At 50.7% G+C, this 25,828-nt stretch overlaps 1 protein-coding gene across 4 annotated transcripts in view; it reads left to right on the forward strand.

Annotated features, from left to right (window-relative positions):
• Window positions 1-25,828, forward strand: part of ASS1 (argininosuccinate synthase 1) — a 72,728-nt gene that overhangs the window by 45,084 nt on the left and 1,816 nt on the right. For all 4 annotated transcript variants that reach the window (XM_039506762.1, XM_039506763.1, XM_039506764.1 and 1 more), the window contains 4 exons: window positions 465-529; window positions 10,813-10,944; window positions 20,316-20,472; window positions 25,480-25,545. In XM_039506762.1, coding sequence (XP_039362696.1) covers window positions 465-529; window positions 10,813-10,944; window positions 20,316-20,472; window positions 25,480-25,545 — 420 coding nt within the window. The remainder of the gene's footprint in view (window positions 1-464; window positions 530-10,812; window positions 10,945-20,315; window positions 20,473-25,479; window positions 25,546-25,828) is intronic.

The following is a 25,828-nucleotide window of genomic DNA, read 5'->3' on the forward strand; positions in this document are numbered from 1 at the left end:
CCCACTAGATACGGCCTCCCAGTTTGACAGCGAACCATTGATAACTCCTCCTGGAGCGTGGTCTTTCAACCGCCAGACCACATTTCCCTGCTTTGCTTAGGAGACTCTCATGTGGGACTGTGTCAAAAGCCATGCTAAAATCCCGATCGATCACCTCTGCTTCCTCCCATCCGCTAGGCCAGTAGCCCTCTCTCTGGGGCCGGATCGGAGGGGCTCCAGTATCACAGTGCTGGCCACAGCATAAGAGCCTAGGCAGAACTTCCCATAAAGCCAGTGGATCCCAGTGACCTCAATGGGAGTCGGACTGAACCCTCCTAGTGCCGAGTGCCAGAAAGGGCTGACGCTGCCCGGTTGGCATCCCATAAGCTCCTTTCGCCGAGCAGCTCAGCTGCCTTCCAGCAGCTTGTTCGTCCCCTGGCAACGTGTGTCACCTGTCCCACCTCTCCTCTCCCTTCTCTCCCCAGAGGCAAGCACGGCGTGGGGCGCATTGACATTGTGGAGAATCGGTTCATCGGCATGAAATCCCGAGGTGAGAGCCCCTCCCATGTGCAACTCCCTCCCCAGCCCCAGGCAGCTCCTAAGGGCCTCGCTCTCAAAAAAAGAGCTGGCTACTCTCCACGGCTCAGCCGTGCTTGGGCAGAGTGCAGGATCCAGACCTACGAAGCCCTATGGGTGAAATCCTGGCCCCGCTGATTTGTAAGCTAATCTCTTGATATTTCCATTTATTTATTTATTTTGGATGGCCTGACTCTTAAACTCTTGGGGTTGTCATTTGTCGGTGAGAAACAGCTTTGTTGAAAACCTCAGGGGACAAGAGTTGCCTCCTTCCGAGGTGAATATCAGTACAGCTAGTTAGCATCTCCATTTCATTCCTCCCCCCCACCCTTCAACTCTCATTAATATCTATTTATGTGCACCCTTTATTTAAACCTACCCTAGGCAGCAAGGCAGGAGTTAATATTATGATAGCATTTCACAGCAAAATACAATCCACCTCAGTCTTCCTTCAGATCAAGACAGGAGGGAATTATTTACAAGTGCGTTAGCAAGTCCTGCAGCCAAAGGCCCAACCCCCCCAGTTTGATTTTAGTTAGCGCAATTGAATTAAAAAAAACCATCAGCCCTCTAAACCTTTGTGAGTGAGTCTCAGGACACTGAGTCATTTGTCAAGATCTTTTTTTGTTTGTTTTATTTTAAATAACCACTGATGTGCTCCAGTGACCCTTGCAGCATTCAATAATTGCCCTAAATCCCATTTAACCATCATGTACGTTTCCCGCGTGTCATTGCTGAGTGATCGCCAACGTGTTTGGGTGTAAACAGGAGATTTCTCCTTCACAGTCAGCCTCCTCCAGCTAGGGAGACAATCCAAGCATTACGCCATTAAACGTTGCCGTGATGCTGCAAGCCCCTGCACTGTGGCATTGCTGACCACGTAAAACATTTACCATTGTGTTTATTACTCTTCATTATTTGTATTACCATAGCACAGAGGAGCCCTGCTCCTGGACCAGGATCTCATTCTGTGTCCATCTAAGCATTTAAGTGCATGCTTAACTTTAAGCATGTGCTTAGTCCCACTGACATCAGCAGGACTTTGGGCAAATCTACACTACAAAATTAAATCACTTTTGCATGTCCATGCTGTGCTCCTTGTGTCAGCAATGCACGTCCTCACCAGGAGCACTTGTATGGGTTGTATTGTGAGTGTGGGGCATTGTGGGATGGCTACTGAAAGGCAGCTCCAGTTGATATAAGCAACACGCTGCATCAACCTAACTACATCAACTTAAGCGCTACGCCTCTCGTGGAGGTGGAGTTAGTAAGTCGGCCTAGTGGGCGAGTTACATCAGTGGGAGCGACATTTTAGTGTAGACGCTTACAGAGTTAGGTCGACATAAGCTGCCTTACATCAGCCTAACTCTGTAGTGTAGACCAGGCTCAAGCTAATGCCTAACTTTGCTAAATTAGGCCTGGTTTATACACAGGTTTTGTACTGGCATAATCTCATCAGCTAGGGATATGCATTTTTTCCCCAGTATAGTTATACCAGTAACACCTAACATGGTATAAGGTAAATTTATTCCACTTCCTATACAGGAATAAGCTCTACCCATCTAGGTGCCTTTTTACTGATATAACTGCATCCCCACTAGATTTGTACTGCTTTAACCACATCAGTATAAGTAAAGCCGTACAACATTTGTGAATAGGCCATGTTTTAGGGCCGGGATGCATACATATTATATATATAGACACACACACACCAGGAAGGGAGAGGAATTATTTAAGCTCAGTACCAATGTGGACGCAAGAACAAATGGATATAAACTGGCCATCAGGCAGTTTAGACTTGAAATTAGACGAAGGTTTCTAACCATCAGAGGAGTGAAGTTCTGAAACAGTCTTCCACGGGGAGCAGTGGGGGTAAAAGACATATCTGGCTTCAAGATTGAGCTTGATAAGTTTATGGAGGGGAAGGTATGATGGGATAGCCTAATTTTGGCAATTAATTGATCTTTGACTATTAGCAATAAATATGCCCAGTGGCCTGTGATGGGATGTTAGATGGGGTGGGATCTGAGTTACTACAGAGAATTCTTTCCTGGGTGCTGGCTGGTGAGTCTTGCCCACATGCTCAGGGTTTAACTGATCGCCATGTTTGGGGTCTGGAAGGAATTTTCCTCCAGAACAGATTGCACTACAGTACTTGTATTAGGTTGCCAATCTCTTTATAATGAAAGTTGAACTTACAAATGTAGAATTAGGTACAAAAAATAACTGCATTCAAAAATAAAACAATGTAAAACTTTAGAACCTACAAGTCCACTCAGTCCTACTTTAGCCAATCACTCAGACAAACAAGTTTGGTTACAATTTGCAGGAGATAATGCTGCCCGTGCCTTGTTTACAATCAGGCTTTCGCATAGCACTGTTGTAGCCGGCATCGAAGATAATTTACGTGCCAGATGCACTAAAATTCATATGTCCCTTCATGCTTCAACCACCGTTCCAGACGACATGTGTCCATGCTGATGATGGCTTCTGCTCAATAACGATCCGAAGTAGTGCAGACTGATCCATGTTCATTTTCATCGCCTGAGTCAGATGCCCCCAGCAGAAGGTTGATTTTCTTTTTTTGATGGTTTGGGTTCTGTAGTTTCCGCATTGTAGTGTTGCTCTTTTAAGACATCTCAAAGCATTCTCCACACCTCGTCCCTCTCAGATTTTGGAAGGCACTTCAGATTCTTAAACTTTGGGTCGAGTGCTGTATCTAGCCTTACAAAAAAGGTACCAATGTGAGATTTCTGTTTTGTCAAATCTGGAGTAAGTGTTCTTAAAACGAACATGTGCTGGGTCATCATCTGAGACTGCTATAACATGAAATATATGGCAGAATGTGGGTAAAACAGAACAGGAGACATACAATTCTCCTCCAAGGAGGTCAGTCACAAATTTAATTAATGCATTATTATTTTTAATGAGCATCATCAACATGGAAGCATGTCCTTTGGAATGGCAGCCAAAGCATGAAGGGGCATATGAATGTTTAGGATATCTGGCACGTAAATACCTTGCAATGCTGGCTACAAAAGTGCCATGGGAATGCCTGTTCTTATTGTGCATAAGAAGCAGGCAGCATTATCTCCTGTAAATGTAAACAAACTTGTTTGTCTTAGCGATTGGCTGAACAAGAAATAGGACTGAGTGGACTGGTAGGCTCTAAAGTTTTACATTGTTTTGTTTTTGAGTGCAGTTATGTAACAAAAAACATCTACATTTGTAAGTTACACTTTCACGATAAAGAGATTGCACTTCAGTACTTGTATGAGGTGAATTGAAAATTACTATCTTTTGCTTATTTTTACAGTGCAAATATTTGTAATAAAAATAATATTAAGTGAGCAGTGTACACTTTGTATTCTGTGTTGTAAGAGAAATCAGCATATTTGAAAATGTAGAAAAACATCCAAAAGATTTAATAAATTTCAATTTGTATTCTATTGTTTAACAGTGCGATTAACCATGATTGATTTTTTTTAATCTCAGTTAATTTTTCTTTTTTTAGTTAATCATGTGAGTTAACTGTGATTATTTGACAGCCCTAAATGAAACATTTTGATTTTTTTTTCTCCAATTATTCCTTCAGCTCCCGGTATGACCCCCCCTCCCCCTTGTGGATGTAGTTATATTGGTATAGCTATTCCCAGAATAAGCATTACTGGTAAAAGACCCCTTTATACTGATAGAATTAAGCCACACTATGGATTGTACCATGTAACTCTTTATAGTAGAAAATCACACCCTAACTGAAACAGTCTAATGACTACAAAAATGGTGATCGGAGATCATAGGATGCAGCCTCTGGGCCTCATCACAGGGATACTCCTCTAGGACAATGGCAGGGAGAGAATTAGTGAAACTGGTTGAAATTTTGATGGGAAAAAAACAGGGAAAGTGTTTGATGAATTCCTCCCCCTCCCATTCATGTGACCAACTCTCAAGAGCTGGTTGGGAATTTTGAAATGTCAATTTCAAGTTTTGATGGGGGGGAGGGGGGCGGGAATTAATTGCCATTTTTCCCCTGTCCTTTTCCAGGCTGCTGCTGTTACTAATTAGAAAACAGTTAGTTGTTGGTTGGTTATTGTAGCACTTGTGATGGGGTAGGTGCTTTCCAGGCTTTCAAGAAGGAATGGTCCCTGTTCCAGGGTGCTCCTGGCCTAGGGACAGACTGACACAGGGGGTAGGGAAGGGACAACAAATGGGACTCGTTTTATACAAGTCAGCGCAGAAGAAGTGGGGCGAGTTTTGGAGGAAGTAGGTGCCAGGAACCTGTGAACCTAGGCCAGAATGGTGGCTATTCCATAGCTAAGCTCAGGGCCCCTCAAGCCACGCAGATCTCTGGTATGATCAGGAGAATGCAGAACAGGCTTTACCAAGCTGGTTCTTCACCAGCTCCTTGATTAAACTTTTCTGGGCTTCTGTGCAGAGAAGTCGTGGTCCAGGCTTTATGACACAGACCCTCCAAGAGTGCCAGATGGTGATACCCGGACCCCTAGATCTGTACCGTTAACGAGGGCCTGGGGGACAGAAGGCTGTGGGTGATTGGAGTCTAAAGAGAAGCTGATACTAGTGGGGGAAGGAACCAGAGAGAAGAGAACAAGCATTTGAGCCACTCTGAAAAAGTATTTTAACCATAGACTGGGGCACCCAACTTGTGCCCGAGCGAGAGCCATGCTGGCAGCTTCCTACCCGCCCCCAGGGGTGAAATCCTGACTCCACTGGAGCCCATGGCAAAGCTCCCACTGGTTTCAGTGGGGCTAGGCTTCCAGCTGAGGGCTGCCCCTTGCTTTCTGCAGAAAGCGACTGCCCTCCTCTTTTAGTCTGTAGAGGCAACTGGGCCATGGGAGATACACGTCCCAATAGTCATTTCCCCTTCCTGACCCAAGTGGAGCAGGGGTAGCTTGCTGCTGCTTCAGACCTCAATTCAGCAAAGAGGGACATGGCTGGACTCCTGTGCCTGGGCAAAGCCCCTTAACTTCATTGGGGCTCCCCATGGGCACGGGGGAGCCAGGGCCCTGCAGTGGGGACCGGGGATCTCCACCTTCCCCATCACCCATCGCAGAGTCGCCCCTTACATTAAGGGGAGCTGGAGCGGGGGGACATTGCCCTGGGAATTCTAACGTCCACCCCGACGAGCAAAGGCGGGGAGGTGGGAAGGGGAAAACTCCGTTGTATTGATCTTTACAAAGCCTCTCACTGAAATTCGTTACGGACTCCTGGGAGGGGGGCGAGCGGGGAAGCTTGGCACCAGCCTCGTAAGCCCTGTTTTCCAGGTTTGGTTGGGTACGTTTTAGTGGGAGGCCGGTGGCTAATTCATAGTGCTCCGGGCACCCGCGCTGGTCGCGCAGCTCCCGCCTGCTGGCGACAAAGGAGCCGAACCAGCTAAGCGCCGCCGCAGCTCGAGAGGGCAGGCTGCAAATGGGAGTCGTTTTCCTGCCTTGTGCGGCTTTTCAGGGCCTCATTATCAAATTATCTTTTTAACTCTGAAGGGGGGCTAATTAGGGAAGTAAATGAAATCGGTGGGGAGGAAGCGGGAAGGGAGGGGACAGTCGGGCTTCTGCCTCTGCCAAAAGAGCTGGGTGTTTCATTTCCTCCTGGCCTGAATGCAGGCCTGCCCAAGCCCCTCGGTGCGTACGCAGGGAGGCCAGCCTTTCCCACCACCTGCACCCCGAGCCGCCCCTGCGCTCCAAGCTAGTGCGAGTCCATTGACCTGGGCTGGGAAGGGTCCCTCCAGCTGCAGTGGAGCTGTACCCTGCGGCTTCTTGGCCTGCTGGTGGGCCCTACGGGGACAGCCTGGCATTGCCGCAGTCTGCCTAGCAGCACAACAGGGTCCTTTGCCCCAGGCTGCTGAGGGTGCTTTGGGAATAGAGCTCGGCGGGGACCGTCCCCCACCCCGGATCGTAATGCCCGAGAACTTTGAGGGGATTGCACAGTCAGGGATGAACTTAACGGCTCCACTCGTTACTAAGTATTCCCCCCCGCCACCAGCCGTGGTATCCTCCTTGCTGTGAGCTCGGCTCCGGGCCCTGCTGGCGCAGACACTTCCCTGCCCTAAAGCGCATACTGTCAAACCTCCGGGGCCCTCCAGCTCTGCTGTGCGTGTGAGCTTGTGCATCACGCAGGAGGCTGGGGCGGGGGCGTTCTCACTTTTAATCTTGTGTCCCCCTCGTCTTCTCTTTTGGACTCGGTTTGGCAGGAGCCGGTGTGGCATGTCAGCATATTGATCCCTGTTGAAATTGACAGATCACAGTCAATACGGCTAAACGGTTCAGTTCACGGTAAACTGACAGTAGAGGTTACAAATTAGAAAATTTTAAGCAGCAGCTGTCTCCGTTCCTCTCCCCTTCTTCCCGTCCACTTTCCCTCCCCCCCACATCCCCTTTCTCAGCAGTAATTATGGTGTGATTGAAGCGCCGCCAGGCTGCATCGCTGACACCTCTGTCTTTTTCCTGTAAACACGGGGAGATGAAAATAGACACTTGGAGATGCTGTGAGTGTCACTTTGAAGGTGTCTCTTGTCTCCTCCATTGCAATGCTGGGAGCTTGGCTGTCACTTCTCTCCCCTCCTTGAGCAGTGGTTCATACGCCGACTGTCAAAGGCGCTCGGAACTGCAATCTTTTAGCATCAGATTTCTGTCACAAATCAAATAAAAATAATAAAGAAACAGACAGACAGTGCTCGTCTGCTCTGCGTCCCCTGCCGCGAGCGGAGGGGAAATGTGGGTGGGGGAGGGAAAGAGGCACAAAAACCAAGCTTTTGATCAGTCCAAATTAACTTTAACACCTTCTAAGCGAAGGTGCAGGAATATTAATTGTGTTATTGGCGTTACGTGTTGCTTTTAAATGTTCTGTTTGGAGCAGTTGCTTTGCCGCAGTCTCTCTGAAGCCCAATACGTCCGCCTCTCCAGAGGGTCTAAGGTACCAGTAAGTGCCCCCAGGCCATTATTTTATTATGTGCATTACGCCAGCTCCTGGCCAGAGGATGTTGTGAAGGCCAAGACTATAAAGGGTTCAAAAAAGAACTGGATAAGTTCATGGAGGATCGGTCCATCAATGGCTATTAGGCAGGATGGGCAGGGATGGTGTCCCTAGCCTCTGTTTGCCAGAAGCTGGGAATGGGTGACAGGGGATGGATCACTTGATGATTCCCTGTTCTGTTCATTCCCTCTGGGGTGCCTGGCACTGGCCACTGTTGGAAGACAGGATACTGGGCTAGATGGACCTTTGACCTGACCCAGTCCGGCCGTTCTAATGTACTTATTGTTCTAGGTGCTGTATGCTTGTCCAGTGAGCAATTCAGTTCAGAGACTGTCTTATCATCTAAATAGGCAAGCCAGACTAATCACGGGAGGAGAGGAATAGTACAGGTGGAGAAACTGAGTCAGTGAGACTCCCACTTGACTTGCCTGAAGGCAGCTATTGATTTTCCCCCGGTCGGGTCACCTGCAGAGAGGTGTAACTGAATGACACCTCCTCTTGCCATTGAGTATGACTTCGGCTCCAGTCTGGTCCCGTTGATAGACGTCCGTTTTAGCCGTGGCTTTCCGGTGTCAGTGGGGTTTCTTCCTCTCGTCTTCCCTTTAATAGGCAGGGCTGGGTAATTCAATGCCTGGTTGCTCTGTGAGCAAGGGTAAGGGCAATCCCCACCCTTACCTGATTGTGATGCCCACACCCTGGCTGGGCTAGCGGCAGGGGGCTTGAACCGGGATCTTTAGCTCTTAATGCCTGAGCTAAAAGACCCATCTCTCTTACCCAAGGCTGTAGCAGACTCATCAGTTGCTAGTTGTCCTATCACCAGTGCCCCACCAAGTAGGCAGAATATATGTGATCTCCACGGGGGTCAGGAAGGAATCTCCTCTCCTCCCCTCTCCCATCAGTCAGGCGCGTGATGGAGGTGGTTGCTCTTCGCTCTGTAGCCTTGAGTATTATCTGCGGCTGGAAGCAGGATATTATTATAATTATGTGTTACTGGAGCACCTAGGAGCACACCTGGACCAGAGCCCCATTGTGCTGGGCACTGTACAAAAATCAGAACAAGAAGACAGTCCGTGATGGGATGTTCTGGACCAGTGATCCAGTCTGGCATGATAAGTCCGTTGTGTCTAAAATTGTTCCTCGACCCCTTAGCCCTTGTGGATCTACTGAGCAGCAAACATTCTCAGGTACCCGAACCTGGACAAAGGCATTTTCCTTCTTTGGTTCATTTCATGTTCCTGTGCCCTTTTTGCAGGGGGTTAGATTCTCCCATTAGTTTGTGCTGAATTTTCCAGTTAGATGAATACTTTGCCACATTTTTCTTTACTGAAACTGAAAGCAGCCCTGTGCGGTATTGGATTGACCTGTAAAGCTGTTAAAGCCTGCAGCACGCCCACTTGATTTTAAATACCTCTCTAGTTCGCAGCATTAGTCAGAGGCACGCCTCAAGATGTAGTCTGCATTCAAGTAGATTTTGGAGCCACAACAATTTAACACTGTTGCTGCTTTTTTTTTTTTTTTTAAAGGCATCTATTTTTGTAGTGTGATACAACAAAACACAATATGTGAGCTCTTCCTGCTGGTTGTACAGCAGTATTTTAGCTGTGTTTGCCAGGATCAAAAATGTTAAACAATGTATGTGCAAGACAGCTGTTTTCACTTGTATATTAGAAATATGGGGACGGAGAGGGGAGACGGCAGGTGGCATTCTTTGTGAGTATGTACATAAGAACGGCCATACTGGGTCAGACCAAAGGTCCATCCAGCCCAGTATCCTGTCTGTCGACAGTGGCCAATGCCAGGTGTCCCCAGAGGGAGTGAACCTAACAGGTAATGATCAAGTGATCTCTCTCCACCCTCTGACAAACAGAGGCTAGGGACACCATTCCTTACCCATCCTGGCTAATAGCCATTGATGGACTTATGTGTTTTGAGGGTATGCATTCTGCATGTATGTGCTTTGTAGCTAAGCCTACTGTGTGTGCATTCTGCATATTTATTGGGCATGCAGTGTGTGTGTGTGTGTGTGTGTGTGTGCACGCGCGCACACCATGAACACACATGCTGTGTGTGACCTGCTGATTGTGTGTGTGTGTGCATGCATGTACTTCCCAACAGTCCTGGGTTTTGTGGGACTCTCCCACATTGATGCTTCAAGCCCCTGTCCTGCAAAAGGAGCATTTTGACCTGGGTCCACTGTCTGAGCAGGCCCTGAAACGGAATGGTGTTGTGACCTGGTGCATGGGGTCACAGCACCACTGAGGACTTTGCCCATCCCCCCCACACCCTGTCTCTGTCTATGGAGGGGCGGATGGGCCAAATCCGAGTGGCGCTGCGGCCCCGTGCTCCAGGTCACATCGCCCATCCCACTTGAGCCACTTGAAACATTAAGAGGTGTGTGTGTGTGTGTGTGTGTCACTTGACCATGCAGGCGTGTGTAACTGCAGGATATGCCTGAGTGCCTACCTGCTGTGTCCGGCACATGGCGATGGATACATGCTTCATCCACAGGCATCGCGTACGCGTGATGTGGAGGTGAATGAGGGTAGTGGCATGGTTCAAATTTAACCAAAAATAAATCAGTGTAAACCAAGCCGAGAGAGGCTGGAACAAAGGAAGCTGGCTTTTCTGCCTCTGCCTCCAGAGATGCCCAACCGGCTCAGCCCCACAGCACTCAGTCATCAAAATAATTAAACTTCTCTTGTGGTGGCTGTTTTCCAAAGCTCTGCCGCGATTCAGAACGGGGGGGGGGAAGGGGCGGGAGAGGAGCGGGGGGGTCGACAGCCCCAAATGAGGTTGCACTCCAGTACCCCAGGTAGCCTCATTTCTTCACAGCTGACGTGTGGTTCTCGTTGTGGTTTTTTTTTTTTTTTTACACTGGAGGGGAGCAGAGGGTATTTCAGGCCCCCGTCTCCCCGTGCCTGTGCCCCGCGTCGCTCGTTTAATTACAGGTTTTCAGCCACAGACCGGTGGGCATGCATCGGCAGGGGGATCGGCTCCTAAACCCTGTCATTTCGCCTCGTCAGAGTGCCTCTTCAAAGAGGGGAATCTAGACATTTTCTCCGCAAGGCGCGGAGTGGACTGTCTCGGCCCCAGCATGAATATAATGACAGATGCATTTTACAGCAAGCTGGGACTGAATGGGCTCAAGCACGGCTCCTTCTGTCAGCCAAGTCATTATTTTTTGTCATTTGCTGACAGTTTTGGTCTCATTCGTTTTTCTCTCTTTTTTTTTTTTCTGTTTTTTTTCCCCCTGCCTGGAAAAATGGCTAGGTATCTACGAGACCCCAGCAGGGACCATCCTGTACCATGCTCATTTAGATATTGAGGCCTTCACCATGGACCGAGAGGTGCGGAAAATCAAGCAGGGGCTCGCCTTGAAATTCTCAGAATTGGTGTACAATGGTACGTACTGTCCTCCCTTCCCCCGACCTACCTCCCACAAAATCAGATTCCCCCCTCGCACGCCTCCCCCCCATAATGGGGCAAACCCCATTACTACTAAAGGCAGCCGGCACTGCGTGTTTGTTACATGGCTCTGGCTTTACCAGAGATGGGCCCGAGCTGGGAAATTTAGGTCTGGATTTGAGGCCCTTTGCAGAGATGGGGGAAAGACCTGTTCTGTCACCCACTCCATCTCCCTGCCTAGGATTGGTCCCCAGGGCACAGCATTCTGTCCAGTGTAACATGAAAGGGTCCAACCTGTGGGGTGGCCACGACTGCCCTTGGGAGCCGACGCCGGCTGCCAGTAGCGCTCACAATTAGGAAAGCGTCACTGTTTTCTAGCCTGGCGCCAGTTCCCCAATTTGACCCACCCCAAAGAATTCCTCCTGGGTGCTAACACACTTCAGACAGCTGTAGCCTGTTCTCTCCTCCCGCCCTGCCCCGCCCCACACAGGTGCCTCTTCAGTCATTTTGCAGCCAAGCTATCCAGAGTAGCCCTTGTAATATTCCCTCTTACATGGGTCCCTCCAGCCACTTGATCGATGGAGTGGCGTCATGGAACTCTAGGGTGGCTGATCTGGCGGGAATGGTTTAGTAGGTTTATGACCACAGCGTCTACCACCCACGAATACCACCAGGATAGCATGAAGGTAAGTGAGCCCTAGGGTTGTGCGCGCATATTGAGGAGAGGTGCAGATCTGAACACCCCCACATTTTAGGGACGCTCAAACCCAGCACTGAATCTTACAGCTCAGGTCATCTCTAAAGGTCTTTTGGCTTCTCAGTGACCACAAGGGTGATCCTCTAGATTCATCACTGCTGCAGGAGGCCAGCAAGTGGCTGAGTGTTTACAAGGGTTGGTTAATTTCATGACCATTTGTGCCCATACTAGCTAGGATAATAAGGGGAATCAGGTCTCATCCCTCAGGGTGTACACCGATCTCACTGCAGGGGTTATGAAGAGTCACCATTTGCCCTCTTCCTCACCACGTTCATCCCTGTGCAATTGACAGGATGCATTATGGGAGTTTTGTGCCTTCCTTTAAAGCATCAGGTGTTGGCCACTGCTGGAGGCAGGATCCAGGCCTTGTGAGACCAATGGGCTGATCCCGGAAACCCTCCGTGGTTAAGCGTGACGTGCTTGTGTGGAGGTGTTCTCACGGCTTGTGTTTCATGTTTCGGAGGGGTGTCTGCTGGAATTGGGCCCAGTGCGAAAGCAGCTCCAGTCCCAAACAACTCCCAAACTCTAGGGTGTTCGCATTCCAGATCAGAATTTTGCAGCATTTCTGCATGAGCAGAATGTGCATGTCGAAACCTTCTCCCAACCCTTCAGCATTTTGCTTGTGCTTCTTCCTGATTGCAGAAATGTGCTATGCAGCGTGTAGCCCACAATGGGGCACTGTGCATTTTTATGTGATCTAGGATTTGGTTTGGGTAGACGCAACACAACAAAACAGGAGACAAAGTTTTTGGCTTTAAGGCAGCTCTGAACGGCTGCTTGTTGGAGAGAGGGAGGATTGCAAAATCTGAGATAACTCAGCCAATCAGTCATGCAGCCAGTCGTGCTGTTCACTGCGGTTATGACTGTGGGGCTGTTGATCAGAACACCTGAGAAGGGCAGCAGGAGTGGGGAGAATAGGACATGAAACCCCTCACTTCTAAGTCACTGGTTCAACTCCAGCCCAAGTTGAAAATGACCCAAGCTTGATACCACCTGATGTCTGCTCTGCACCCCCCATGAAATGAGCTTGATGGATCTGAGTTCAGTTCCTACGAGACTTGCACACACCACACCACCACCACAGTGGGCCCCAAGTGGAGCAGACATCCGATGGTAGCAAGCTTCAGTCGTTACCAACCTGGGCTGGAGTCGACGAGGCCAGTGATTGAGTGGGCCATACTCTGGGAGCATGCCTCTCGTATTGTGGAGACGGTCGCGGCCTCGGGGGTGTTGCCACTCGCGCGCTGCTTATTCTGCGGATAAACTCCGAGCGAGTTGCTAGCACTAAATTAAGGCGTGCCAGTTTTGATTTTTAAATCTTGTAAAACTGTTGATTTGGGGTTTTTTCCCATGCTTGAAAAATCCACATGTGGCTACTATAAGCTGGCAGCTGGGACATGCACCCTTTTGTGAAGCCCCAGCTGGGGGACCGCATGTTGCAAACCCATGGGATATATTGTATTAATTAAAAAAAAAAAAAAAGACAGCTGAAGGTTGAATGTGTCAGGAAAGTACAAAATGAAGCACAGTGGATCATTACCAGCAAGCCTCCAGGCAAGGGTTCTGGGTAGCAAAGCCCAACTGGCAGTTTCCTTTACTAAGTAGTACTATACCTAACATAACCACTAGAGGGCACAGTCAAAACACCATGCACACCCACTGCTTTACAGTAGCAATGAGCTCCGCCCATCTTGTTATGTAGGGCTCAAGAATAGTGCATTAGTGGACTGTGAAAGACCCTGCAGCAGCCCTGGGCCATTTTTCGTTTCTAAGCCCATCCTCAGAGGGGGACTTTGACTCTCTCTTTCCCAGGTGGCCAACCCCAACATTCAAACCAGGAGTCAGGCCCCAAAAAATCATTGGATTTTTTTTTTTTAAATAAGCATTGGGTGCTTTTTATTTGTCGTCTAGTTTCTGAGCCTTTAGGTCACGTTCCAAGCTTTTCTTTACAATCGTCAGATTCCCATGAAATAACATGACTCCAGGAGCTGGGGCTTTAAGAAAGCAAGATTTGGCAAGGCTGGTTTCCCTCCATCCACTATCCAAAGAGAGATGCCCAAGCCTGCCTCGTGTTCCTGTGTTCTTGTCTCCTTCCTCTCTTCCCTCCTCCTCCTTGAGATATCCGGTCTGTTTCCTTGTCTCCAGAAATGCATACAATCATGGGGTGAAATTCACCCCTGGGCAGAGGCCTACACTCTGCTTAACCCCTATTTTGAAGGTTTTAGTGGTTCATAGGCCTAAGCAGACAGTAGAGAGTAGCAACAGCTACTGTGTGGTGGCATGAGAGGGTGCAGTGTGTCACTGGATCTCCCTGTACCATTCAGAAGGAAAGAAACTCTTGAAATCTTCCCCACCGCCATTCTTTTAATTTTCTTTCTGCTGCAGCATCTGTCCCTGGTTATTCTGATTTCACTTTCCTTAGGTTTGAAAAAAGAAATGGGCGAGAGAGTTGTTTATTTCTAACGACGCCAGTTATTCTGAAGCCATGGGATTAAAAAGCTGCTTGGAGAAATCTGGGGTGGGTATTTTTTCTCCCCCCGTAAGTGGAAGGGGCTTTTGTGTAGCTCATCTGAAATGCTGTCAGGCCAGAAAAGAAAATGCTGGGGTTCTTGTCAGTGTAGAACCTGTTGGCTTTTCTGCAGAAATGAACCTTCCTGACTGTGCACCCGACAGCCAGGCTTTCTCCAAACCAGCTGTTAGAAAAGAAAATTGAAACTAATAATTACCTTTTTAGCTAGTAACCTTTCCATAACGGTTGAGATATTCACCAAGCTGCTTTATCTGGAGGCAGCAACCTGCTCAGGCATGGAGAGATTTCGACATGAACACCGGTGGGTTTCTTAGTTACCTTTTCAGTATGTGCTAGCGTCAACCAGGCAGGGCTCTAGTCGTGGTTTTCCTTACCACAGATGGGAAGGGATCTGACCCCCCGCTGGTGTCAATCAGTTTGATCCTACCCCAGTTCACACCAGCTGAAGATCTGTGCAAACTCTCTTTTTCCCCGAGACCCATGCTAGCTAAATTGTGCTAGAAACCAATGGTGGTGTTTTAGGTTAATGCTAGCGAAGGGGCCAGAGTAGCAAAGTTGAAGCCATGATTGTGGAAAGTGTGAATAAAGTTACGGAGAATCCTTCGTGTAGCACAGAAGGAACAAATGAGGGAAGATTTTCGGGTTAGTGGCGCTCCAGGGGCAGAGATAAGGTTCTTTGCAAGTTGCATTTTAATGGTGGTTGCACATGTGTAAAACATAGAGCTGGCTGGAAAAATTCCCAAGACATTTTTTCTTTGGCATTTGCCAATGGGTCGAAATGAAATGTTTGAAAACAGATCCGTTTTGCTGATGTTCCAATGGAGCCTTCCTGGCTCCCTGCCAGCTTCCCCACCTAGCTTCCTGGCAGCCGGGGCTTCCTTGGCCTGCAGTTTTGGGGCAGCCTGCCAGGTAGCAGCAAGCCCTGCTTGCTACCCCCTAACACCGGCCCTGGCTTTTATATGCAGAAAACCAGCTCTTGTGGCACAGGTGGGCCGGGGAGTTTTTATCACATGTTGTGGGGGCCTCAGAAAGAAAACGGTTGAGAACCCCTGCTCTAGAGACCATTTTTTGGTCTGGGTTAAATCAGGCCTATGGGAACTCAGACCAATCAGGACAGAATCGGGGAGGCTAAGCCTAGATTAGCAGAGCATGAACACGGTAAATAATTCAGCCTGGAATAAAGGGCATGAAAGCAGCATTACCATATTGCACGTATGAGGTTACCCCCCAGCTGAGGGAGGGTGCTGGAGGCCTGGCTTTCATGCTCTGCCGTCTTTCTTTAACACCTAATTATTGTAACTAGGCTCTGAAATTCAGAGACTTAGTGTTTATCTCCCTCCCCCCCCCCCCCATTGATTCCATTGTGGGAAGGTGACTTTGCAACAGATTTCTCCAGTTTGCAGCTCCCCTCTCCCTGCCAGGTACGGCCAGGTGTTTAAATGCCATTGTCTCCCACAGACCTTGTTTGCGCCATCAGATTGAAATGATTAGAGCTGGAGTGCAGTTACAAAGTGAGAAGGCTATTAAGCCGGATCGCTTCCACTGGGGAATTTGTTTGCAGTGGTGGGGAGGGAAGTGGGGGAGCGCCTCACACCTGGAGATGTCAGATTCAGTATTTAAGTAGCTGGTTATTATTTTAATGTGTCTTGGATTTAATGTTTTTTCTCCATTACCGGGGAAGAACAAACACCCAACATTGTCCTCAAATTTCAGGAGCTTTAACTGTATTTGTCAAAAGAAAAAGTTTATTTTCTTGCAGCCGCACTTCCAGCCTCATTGTGCTGCTTGGTATCCGTGCAGCGGCCCCTTTCATCTGGCTAATGGCTCACGGCAACACTGCTGAACCATCTAAGACAAGAACTGACAAAGAACCCTGCACCTCACTGAAACTGCAAGGGGAACTGAGGAAGGCAGAATGCAACTATCCACGTTGGAAAGACTTGGCCCAAGCCCCAAGATTTATACCCTCTCTTAGGAAGGGTGCATGGCGTCATTACCAATAAGACGTGGTCAGAACCTTGCTTTCACAGCTCAGCGCAAAGATGGCATCTTCAGAAGCACAGCAGTCTGGGTCTTGGTTCCGGACTGACCCAGAGAGAGGAGAGCCACCTATCCAATGACCAGTAGCAACTCCTACAGCACTCGGGATGTCTCCATTTCATCCAAGTACTCAGCCCTGCTTAGCTTGTGAGATCCTACCCCGGTGGGGCGGCTGCAGGTCTGTCTGTCTGTGATTTGTGCGGGATAAACAGACCAAAATACTGTTACCCAAGAAAACTGGGTGGAGGAACAAAGCTGCTCCTGGACGGCTCATCGCTGGGGTGCCACAAGGGGTGCTGGTGCAGTACGGGCTGTCAGTCAGTCAGCAAGCCGAGTGACCAAGCTGTATCACAGCCAGAGCAACGCTGCAAATCCAGCAAGATTTGGGATTCCTGCTCCTTGAGACTAAACGTGTCGGACAGCAGGCAGGAGAAGGGGGAATAGCCATATCGGAGCATGCATGTCCCCGCTGCAGGATAACTAATGGAGATGTATTAACATCAGCCTGTCCTGGAGACACGCGCTACACCTTTGTGATGACTGGCCAGTAACAGACCAGGAGGAATATCTCCAGCTCCCAGCCCTTCCCTAAATCCATATCTCAGGAGAAATCGGCCAACTACTGCCAAGAGACAAACGTCTGAGCGGTGTCCGAGGAGTCTTGGTGCAGGGGGGAGGATGGTACCCTGACTCATGGAGTTTATAGAGTGGCCACTGCTCTGGCTGAATTGATCCAACCCAATTCTGAGGCCAAGAAGGAGGAGAAAAAGTACTTTTTGTTTCCTGAATGGCTTCCACCCTGAGTCCCCAAAGACCAGCTGGGAAAGGAAAGCTGAGAGGGCACCTGTGCGGTAGTACAGAGAAAGATTAAAGAGAGAACTTCTGGATCACTGAAGATGCTTAAATAGAATCTTTCTTTCTCCGACTATCTCTCTCCCCATCTCCCTGTCTTTATTCTAGGTCTCAGGGGGCTTACTGGGCTAATTAGCTCACTTAGTGACAGGACAGCGCACAGGAATGGCAGGCGGGCAGGACCCGAGGCTCTCCCCATCGGCAGGAGTGCAGAGAGGCACACAGGTGCCGGGCTCTGGGCTATGGACACCGTCTCCATTTGGGGAGTGCCCACTCGCCAGCCAGCCACAGGGCAGCCCAGCACCTGGGAGAGGAGACGGAGCAGGAGCACGTGTTCGTTCTCCAGTGAGAGTTGGCCCGTGGAGTAGCAGGCGGACTGGAGCGCTCTCTTCTCTGCGGTATTCGGATTCCATCCAGACCCCACAGTGTCATGCTAAACCATGCAGCACCAAATGCTGCTGGGTCACCCTGTGCCATGCCAAGCTGCCCCAGCCCAAACCCACAATGCCATGCTGTCCCAAACCCTTCCTGGCACTAACCCGTCCCATATCATCCTGTGCAACTCCCCACTCCCAAGCCAGGCCGTCTACAACCCGTCCTTACCCTGCGTTTCTGCGCTGTGCATGCCACAGAGTCTCATTCCCAGGTCACCTTTTTGCACGGTGCCCTTCAGAATGCCGCTGCCAAGCAGTGGGGTAGGGCATGAGGACACTTCTAGTGGTGGTTTCTTCCTGCTGCTGTCTCCTCTTCCGGAACTGGCCACGTGTTCACAAAGGCCGCTCTACTGGTCGTCAGGTTGTGATCACGAGCCACCCACAAACCAGGGCTTGGTTCAGACCTAGGTCTAAAGTCCTGCAGTTTGCTGGACGCTGCCCTGAGCTGCAGCCTTGGAGATGAGACTCTAAGGGTACGTCTACACTACCTGCCGGATCGGTAGCGATCGATCGATCGGGGATCGATTTATCGCGTGTAGTGTAGACGCCCTCCCGTCGACTGCTGAACTCCAGCTCGGCGAGAGATGGAAACAAAGTCAACGGGGGAGCCGCGGACGTTGATCCCGCGCCGCGAGGCCGCGAAGTAAGTGATTCTAAGTCGATGTAAGATACGTTGACTTCAGCCACGCTATTCTCATAGCTGAAGTTGCGTATCTTAGATCGATTTTCCCCCTCCAAGACCAGGCCTAAGAGTGAAAACCATTTTCTTTAGCAAGCTGAGAATGGATTAACTCATCCAAAGCTTCACCCCACATACTTTCCCTCCATCAAGTAGGCTTTGATGGGACGTTCTTCTGAGCTCCTACATGGCCCTGTGTGCTATGTACCCTCTTCTTTGCCCCCTAGAGCCTGAATACTTCTTTCACTCTCCCAGCCCCTGGGAGCAAAAGCCTCGGTCCTGCAATCAACCCCAGGACTCCTGCATGAAAACAGAACTGACTTGATGATGCCGCCCTAGGAGCTGGTGGCCATCATGACTGGTAGTAAAGAGACCTACCTAGACTTTCATCTCCAGGTCGCCTGTTCAAATCCGACCCAAGTCAGTTGTGGCCAAAAGCATTCCCATTTGACCGCTGGCCGGTGGCTCCTGAGAAATGAGTTTGGTGGGTCTGAACCCAGTTTATAGCGGAGTCGTGTCCAAAGCCGACGGGGCAGCCCCAAGAGAGGCCCCGGAGACTGAATCGCCTCCTCAGTTCTGGAGGCACCCGGGTGGCTCAGGATTGAGGGAGGCTGGCCAGACAGGTTGGGGGAGTTCACACTACTGCAGATAAGACAGAGAACAGCGGGGCGCCTGAGTTGTCCACCCCGCAGCGTGAACAGCACGGAGGGAGAGAACACAACGCCCTGGCCCAGCCCGTTTCCATTCATTCCTGGGAAATCTGCTAAGAGGAGAGAATAAAACTTCCCTGGCAGCTTTCACGGGACTGCAGAGAATGATGCGAGTCCCCAAGGAGAGGGGCGAGAGTGCCTGTGACAGTCAAGTCTCAGACAGATGTGCCTGTAGCATCGCTCCATGGACAGCAGAGGAAAGCAGAGACGCGGGCCGGGGCAGCTGAGCCTACCTGAGAGCGGGCACAGGACATATGGGCCCTGATCCTCCTGCCTGATAAAGCCCCTGAGGTCAGGCCCCTGCCTGTGTTATCTTACTGGAGCTGTCTGGTCTGCCGGGATCCTGCTGGGCTCAGAGATAAAGGGGATGGGAGCTGGCCAGGTTCCAGTGGCCCAGCCGTTGGTGGGGCAGGCTTTGAAGTAACCTCTCCACATGTCCATTGTCGAGGAGTATCTGTTCCAGAGCAGAAAGGGTGTTCTGAGTGGGGGTGATCAGCTATCCATGTCGGGGTGGGGTGGTGGTAGTGACCACTGGAAACGGCTGTGGGTTCCTGTTTATGCACAGAGATGTATTGTGCCCCTTCTCGGATTAACCCTTTGAAGCATTGCTCCCAATTCCACCATCTCCATGTCACCCCGCACCCAATCACCCACCCTTCCCTTCTCTCCCCACTCCAAGGAACTCGCCTGGCCTTCCCAAAAGGCCGCCCCGTTTCGATTTCCTTCCTGGCCCTCTGCACCCGTCCTATGTGTGCTGCTCCCATCCCGCTTGGCTGCAAGGGAACTGTGGTGCTATCGGTTGGTCATGGGAAAGCATTTACCATCTGCTGCAAGAAGAGTGTCTGTCTGTCTGTCTGTCTGTGTCTCCAGGTGACCCTCCTCCTGTTGCTCCTTTTTGGGTGCATTCGATAAGAATACTTTACCCTGCCAGGCACCTTCCAGACAAGGACCATGATGCATTTTAGAGGCTTTAATAAGGAATCTTCGTAGCCCCCTTTATGGTGTCGATTTTATTAGTCTCATTGTGAAAGGGGGGAAACTGAGGCACAGAGCAGTGAAGCAATGTGCTTGTGGACTCATGAGTCAGTGGGCCCCCCTAAAGTAGATCCCAGGAGTCCCAGCTCCCAGTCCCCTGTTCTAGCTACCGGACTGTGTTTCCTCCACAGCAGGATGAACTAGTGACTAGCATAGAGTTCTCCTCCCCGGATTTACAGTGTCGGAGCCCTATCGGCTGGTGCCCGGAGAGTCTCGGCATTGCCACTCAAACTAGCTCTCTGCATTTTTCCTCTGAGACGCCGAGGAAGGAAGGTGGTTGCTGGCCGCAGCACGGACTGAGCCCGGCTCTCCGTTCTCCCTCTTTCCACAGGTTTCTGGTACAGCCCGGAGTGCGACTACATCCGCCATTGCATCAGCAAGTCCCAGGAGATGGTGGAAGGGAAGGTGCGGGTGTCTGCCTTCAAGGGCCAGGTCTACATCCTGGGCAGAGAGTCCCCGCGGTCACTGTACAATCAGGAGCTTGTGAGGTGAGTGGCCAGCTGGGGAGCCTCCCCCTCAGTGCACGTATCAGAAGGAGCCGGGGCTCTGGGCGAGGCAGCTCTGCCAAGGTGTGGGGGGGTCTCTCCTCCATCCTTTCCTGTCCTGCTGGCTCTCCACAAGCCTGGGTGTTCGTTAAGGTGGAGCTGGGTCCTAGCTGCAGACGTGAGACCCAGATTCTGAGCTCCCCAGAGCATAGGGATGGTGGGTCCTGGTGTCCTAGCGGGTTCGTCTCTGAGATAACCGCGCCCAGTGGGGCTGTGGGTGCTGGGATGTGGGGAAATGCCCACGGCGGTAGTGGTAGCTGCCGCCACACAGGGTCGGTGATCGGGGCTCCTGTCTTCATGCCCTGCTCAAGCTAATGGATGGGTGGGGGTGACAGTCTGTGCCTGGAGCCTCCCAGTGCAGTCCTGGCGCCCCCAGGGCACTGTGGTACCCAAAGCAGGCTCATACCCCCATAGGCAATTCTCTCCGTTACTCACGTCGAGGTGCCCTCTCCAGGATGGGCCTGGATCTGCAGGCTGGCTCCATGCCCCCCGTGTCCTGCTCCCCCTAATGACTGAGCCAGTGTGGTCCTGTAGACACAGTTCTGAGCTCTCCAATGGACCATGCACCCACTCAGCTTCAGTGGGTCACAGGTGGGCAGGGGCTGATGTTAATGCCCATCTCTGAGGGGGCACAGAGTGGAGCAGGGGCAATATTGAGGCCATGCTCTGAGAGGGTGCAGGGAAGGGGGCAGGGATGATATTGATGCCAGGCTGTCAGGGGACGCAGGGTGCAGGGCATGCGATATTGATGCCAGGCTCTCAGGAGAAACATGGCAGGGCCTGGCTGATATTGATGCCAGGCTCTGAGGGGACACAGGGTGGGGCATGGGCGATATTGATGCCAGGCTCTGAGGGGACACAGGGTCCCATGAGCGATATTGATGCCAGGCTCTGAGGAGACACAGGGTCCCATGAGCGATATTGATGCCAGGCTCTGAGGGGACACAGGGTGGGGCATGGGCGATATTGATGCCAGGCTCTGAGGAGACACAGGGCCCCATGAGTGATATTGATGCCAGGCTCTGAGGGGGCACAGGGTCCCATGAGTGATATTGATGCCAGGCTCTGAGGGGACACAGGGTCACATGAGCGATATTGATGCCAGGCTCTGAGGAGACACAGGGCCCCATGAGTGATATTGATGCCAGGCTCTGAGGGGGCACACAAGGTTAGGGTGGGGTATTATTGACAGTTGGATACTGTGGCAGTGGCGTGTTAGAAACCAGTGGGAGATGGGGAGTAGTGGGGATGACACCTTCACCCCTCTAGCTTTGGTAACAGACCTACCAGGGTCAGGCCACTGCATTACAAATCCCTTTAGTCAGCCAGCCTGGCATAGCCCCATGGAGCGCAGAAGCCAGGCGCGAAGCTGGAGGGGCCTTTCCTTTGTGTCCCCAGCCCTTTCCACTGTTCCCGGGAAGGCGACACTCACTGCATGGCCTTGCTGGCCACGCCATGAGCACACACAAGGGCTGCAGCTCCCTGAGAGCTCTGCTGGGAAGCTCTCGCCCAATTCCTGCCACCCGAGGCTGCCTCGAGGATAGCTGGGGATCCAGGCTGCATGGCAGAGGGAGGGGGGCAGGATCAGGGATTTAAAACAAGGCATTTGGGTGGCATATATGGGGTCCAAGGGCCCCCTAGGATGCCATCTGAGTTGGTACTAACACATGCAGCTGCGAGAGGCCTGGCTTTAACTCCCCAGCCGAGTATAAAATTAAAGCGCGAGTTTTTTGTTTTGAAGTCGATATATATATATTTTTTTTTTACACTTTTCCTTTTCTTTATGTTGTCATCTCTCTCTCCCTCCTCCTCCTCCTCTCCCCCTCAGCTCCTTTCAATCTCTCTAAACACTTTATAAGCCATAAATACCCCTGCACCAGTTTAGAACAGTCGGAGTAAATGTCAAATTATCTTCTCTCTTTCTCTTCTCTGGCATTATTCCTTCCCTCCCCCTCGAAATCAACAGCTCCTAATAATCCATCTCAACCCTTCATTATGCCTTGCGTTCTCAGTCGTAGAGATTAAATGAATAAAATATATTTTTTTAAAAAAAGGGAAGAAAAAATAACGGATGGAGGGGGGTGGGACAGAGAAAAAGAGAGAGAGGGAGAGAAAAGCAGGGGCACTTATTCTCACTGCGTCGTCAAGCGTTTTCCTTTTCTTTTTGATTTCTACATCGCTGGTTTGAAAGCCTTTGAGTGACGGCGTCACAGGAACCCGAGAGAAAGCTGTGAGAGGTAGAACCGCGTGGAAATGCCTCTGCACAGTAGGTAGAAAGTAACGTAATTATAGAGCAGGTCAGAACCACTTGAATGAGCAAAAATAAAAGCACAGAGGTTTTTCTGTAGCCCGTCAGGGGAGGTAAAATCATTGTAAACTCTTTTTTTTTTTTTTTTAAGGTTTGCAGTTTCTGAGAAATGAGCCGTGTTTTTTGGGGGACGGCAGGAAACAGGAAGCTAGCTGGGTTGGGATTTGTTTTCTTGGCTGTTGTGATTGGAGGTGGTTGGGGGATTTTTCAATTTAATATTGTGGCGTTAAAGGGCAAGGATTAAAAAAAAAAGGGCTAGATCCCGAGCTGGGGTAAGTCGGCGGCAGCCCCATGGTAGGCGATGGGCCAGATCCCAGCTGGTTTACGTGGGCCTTGTTTCATTGCCTTCATTTAGTGCTTCACCCCTTTGCACCAGGCGAGGGTATGGCTGTGTCTCCTGGGCCTGGTTTTCAGTCCTAGCTCAGCCACACTTGTGGTGGCATCAACAGGCATTATGGTCAAGTTAGCACAGGGACCTGACCCTCGTGCCCTAGGTTGGTGCTAGTTGTGCCAGCACCGATGCCGCTGTGCCAGGGAGCGCACTTGTGCGATGCATGTGCATAAATACATGCTTAGGAGGTGCAAACTTGTATTTACTGTATGTGTGCTTGTGTATGTCTCTGTCAAGAACAAATCATGTCAAACCACCCTAAGAGCGTCTCATAGACTTTAAGGTCAGAAGGGACCATTATGATCATCTAGTCTTACCTCCTGCACAACGCAGGCCACCCACCCACCCCTGTAACAAACCCCTAACCTATGTCTGAGTTAGTGAAGTCCTCAAATTGTGGTTTGAAGACCTCAAGCTTCAGAGAATCCTCCAGCAAGTGACTCGTGCCCCATGCTGCAGAGGAAGGCGAAAAACCCCGACTGAGCTCAGGGCCCCCCATTGTGCCAGGCATTGCAGAGATGCCCATCACCAACGGGTGCTCCTTGTGCCAGGCACTTACAGAGATTGGTGCCCTCACTGTGCCCGACGCTGCACAGACCCCAAACGAAAGCAGAGCCTGATCGTGCCTGTCACTGTACATATGCACACTAAGAGACAGTCCCAAACCTGACCACCTAAATAGTCAACGGCTATTTCAAGCCATTGGACAGGTGGGGAAACTGAGGCACCTGGAGACACTCCTCCCGATCTTCTGGGTCCCCTTCCAGATCACCCATCAGCCTTCTGATAACTCTCTCCGCCGGGGTCAGGGAGGGGAATGGGTTGTTTTGAGAGGGTTCTTCTATACCAGAAATAAGATGGCAAAGGGGGGTGATCCTCACAGGAGCTACCCATGCCAGGGGTCCTTTAACAAGGTAACAAGCAGTAGCTGTGGTATAGCCCTACTTTAGTAAGGCTTTTAATACTTTCTCACATGACCTTCTCCTAAGCTGTCACACTCGGGTGCAATCCAGACCAGTGAGCAGTTGTGTCACCGCCTGCCCCGCAACCTTGGGTGCCTCGCAATGCTTTGCTGTTCTAGCTTCCAATCTGGGCCGCTCACAACAGCCTACCAGCGTGCAGGTCACACCCTGAGGGTCTGGACAGCCGTAGTCCTTGTCCAGCAGCTCTGACCCCAGGAGCCTGTCAGCAAATGGCTGACCAAATTCTCAGGTGAAATGGCTGATTCCTTTGGGGGTGCGGGGGGGAGAGAGAGAGAGAGAGAGAAAATGTACTTGCGGTTTCTGCCCCTTTCTTTTATAGTCCAGTTACCCTTGAAGGAGATAAAAGGATTCTTCCGAGGATTACCCCTCAAAGCAAAGTTTATTCAAACAATAAAAAAAGCAACCTGGAGTCTGGTGGTGAAGGAGGCTCTGTGTTCTTTCTTCTCACCCATGTTTGCTGAAATGCAAATTTTCTTTGTCTCCTGCCATCTCTTTGCCCTGCTGTCTCGTGGATCCCATTTACTACTTAGATGCACGTTGAGGGAAACCCGCATTTCTTCATTTGGGATACTTCTGCCTCAGTTTCCCTGTCTGACAAGCAGGGCCAATAACATTTCCCCTACCCCATCGGGATGAGGTGATGTTGGCCCTCGGCCCTGCTCATGGCTCGCTCTGAAGGAGAATTCTGCCTGGTATCCTTGCTCCAAAGAGGTTCTGTATCCACCAGGTGGAAGGTGTGTGGAAAAACCAGGCACCTAAATCTCGACAGAAGGGCCTTGAACCAGGGAGTTGGTCGTTTTCGCAGTGCTACGTACCCACCACTCCCGTTGGCACCGCTAGCAAGCGGGAGCGCTCAGCGCAGACCGAAGAGGCCAGGAGTTAAGTCATTAGCTGATAGGCCTGAGTTCAATTCCCTGCTCCGCCATAGGTTTCTTCTGTGTCCTGCAGGAAGTCGCTCAGCCTCTCAGGGCCTGCACGGTGGGGATGCTAGCCTTGCCCTGATGCCCAGGGCCGGCTACGTTACAAGCGTCTGAGCTGTGCGTGCTACGCTGACAGGGGCCAGATAAGAATGGTAGATTGAAAATCAGGTCACTTATGTAGGTGTCGACCCTGGCGTTTGGCAGTTTGCATCACTCCCTGGGCAGCGGAGATAAAAGGCCGCCTCGTGCGGTTTTCAGCTCCTCTTTCTGATTGCCTTTGCCGAGCCAGAGGTGTCCTGATCTTTAACGGTCTGTTTTCCTCTCCCCCTCCCCCCCTGCTTTTTGCAGTATGAACGTACAAGGTGACTACGAGCCCTCTGATGCTACTGGATTCATCAACATCAACTCCCTTAGGTTCGTATAGTCCCAGCATGGACGTCCCATTTCCAGGTGGGCCCAGCGTGCGCTGAGCCGCTGGAGCGGGCTTGGTAGCGTGCCAGAGACCCCTGCAGACGCTGGTGCATGGAGAGTTTCTCTCTCCCATTCCCAGCCAAGAACCCTCCCAGGGAGGCAGGAGACATTGGGAGCATAGGTCAAAGATCAGCCAGGGTTTCCCTGGCAGTGGGGAGGCGGTATGTGGCTTGTTCCGCCAAGGACTGTGATCCCCCTCCCTGCATGAGCCGCTGGCATATCTGCC

Source organism: Mauremys reevesii, linkage group 19, assembly GCF_016161935.1.
Source record: "Mauremys reevesii isolate NIE-2019 linkage group 19, ASM1616193v1, whole genome shotgun sequence".
Classification (NCBI taxonomy): domain Eukaryota; kingdom Metazoa; phylum Chordata; order Testudines; family Geoemydidae; genus Mauremys; species Mauremys reevesii.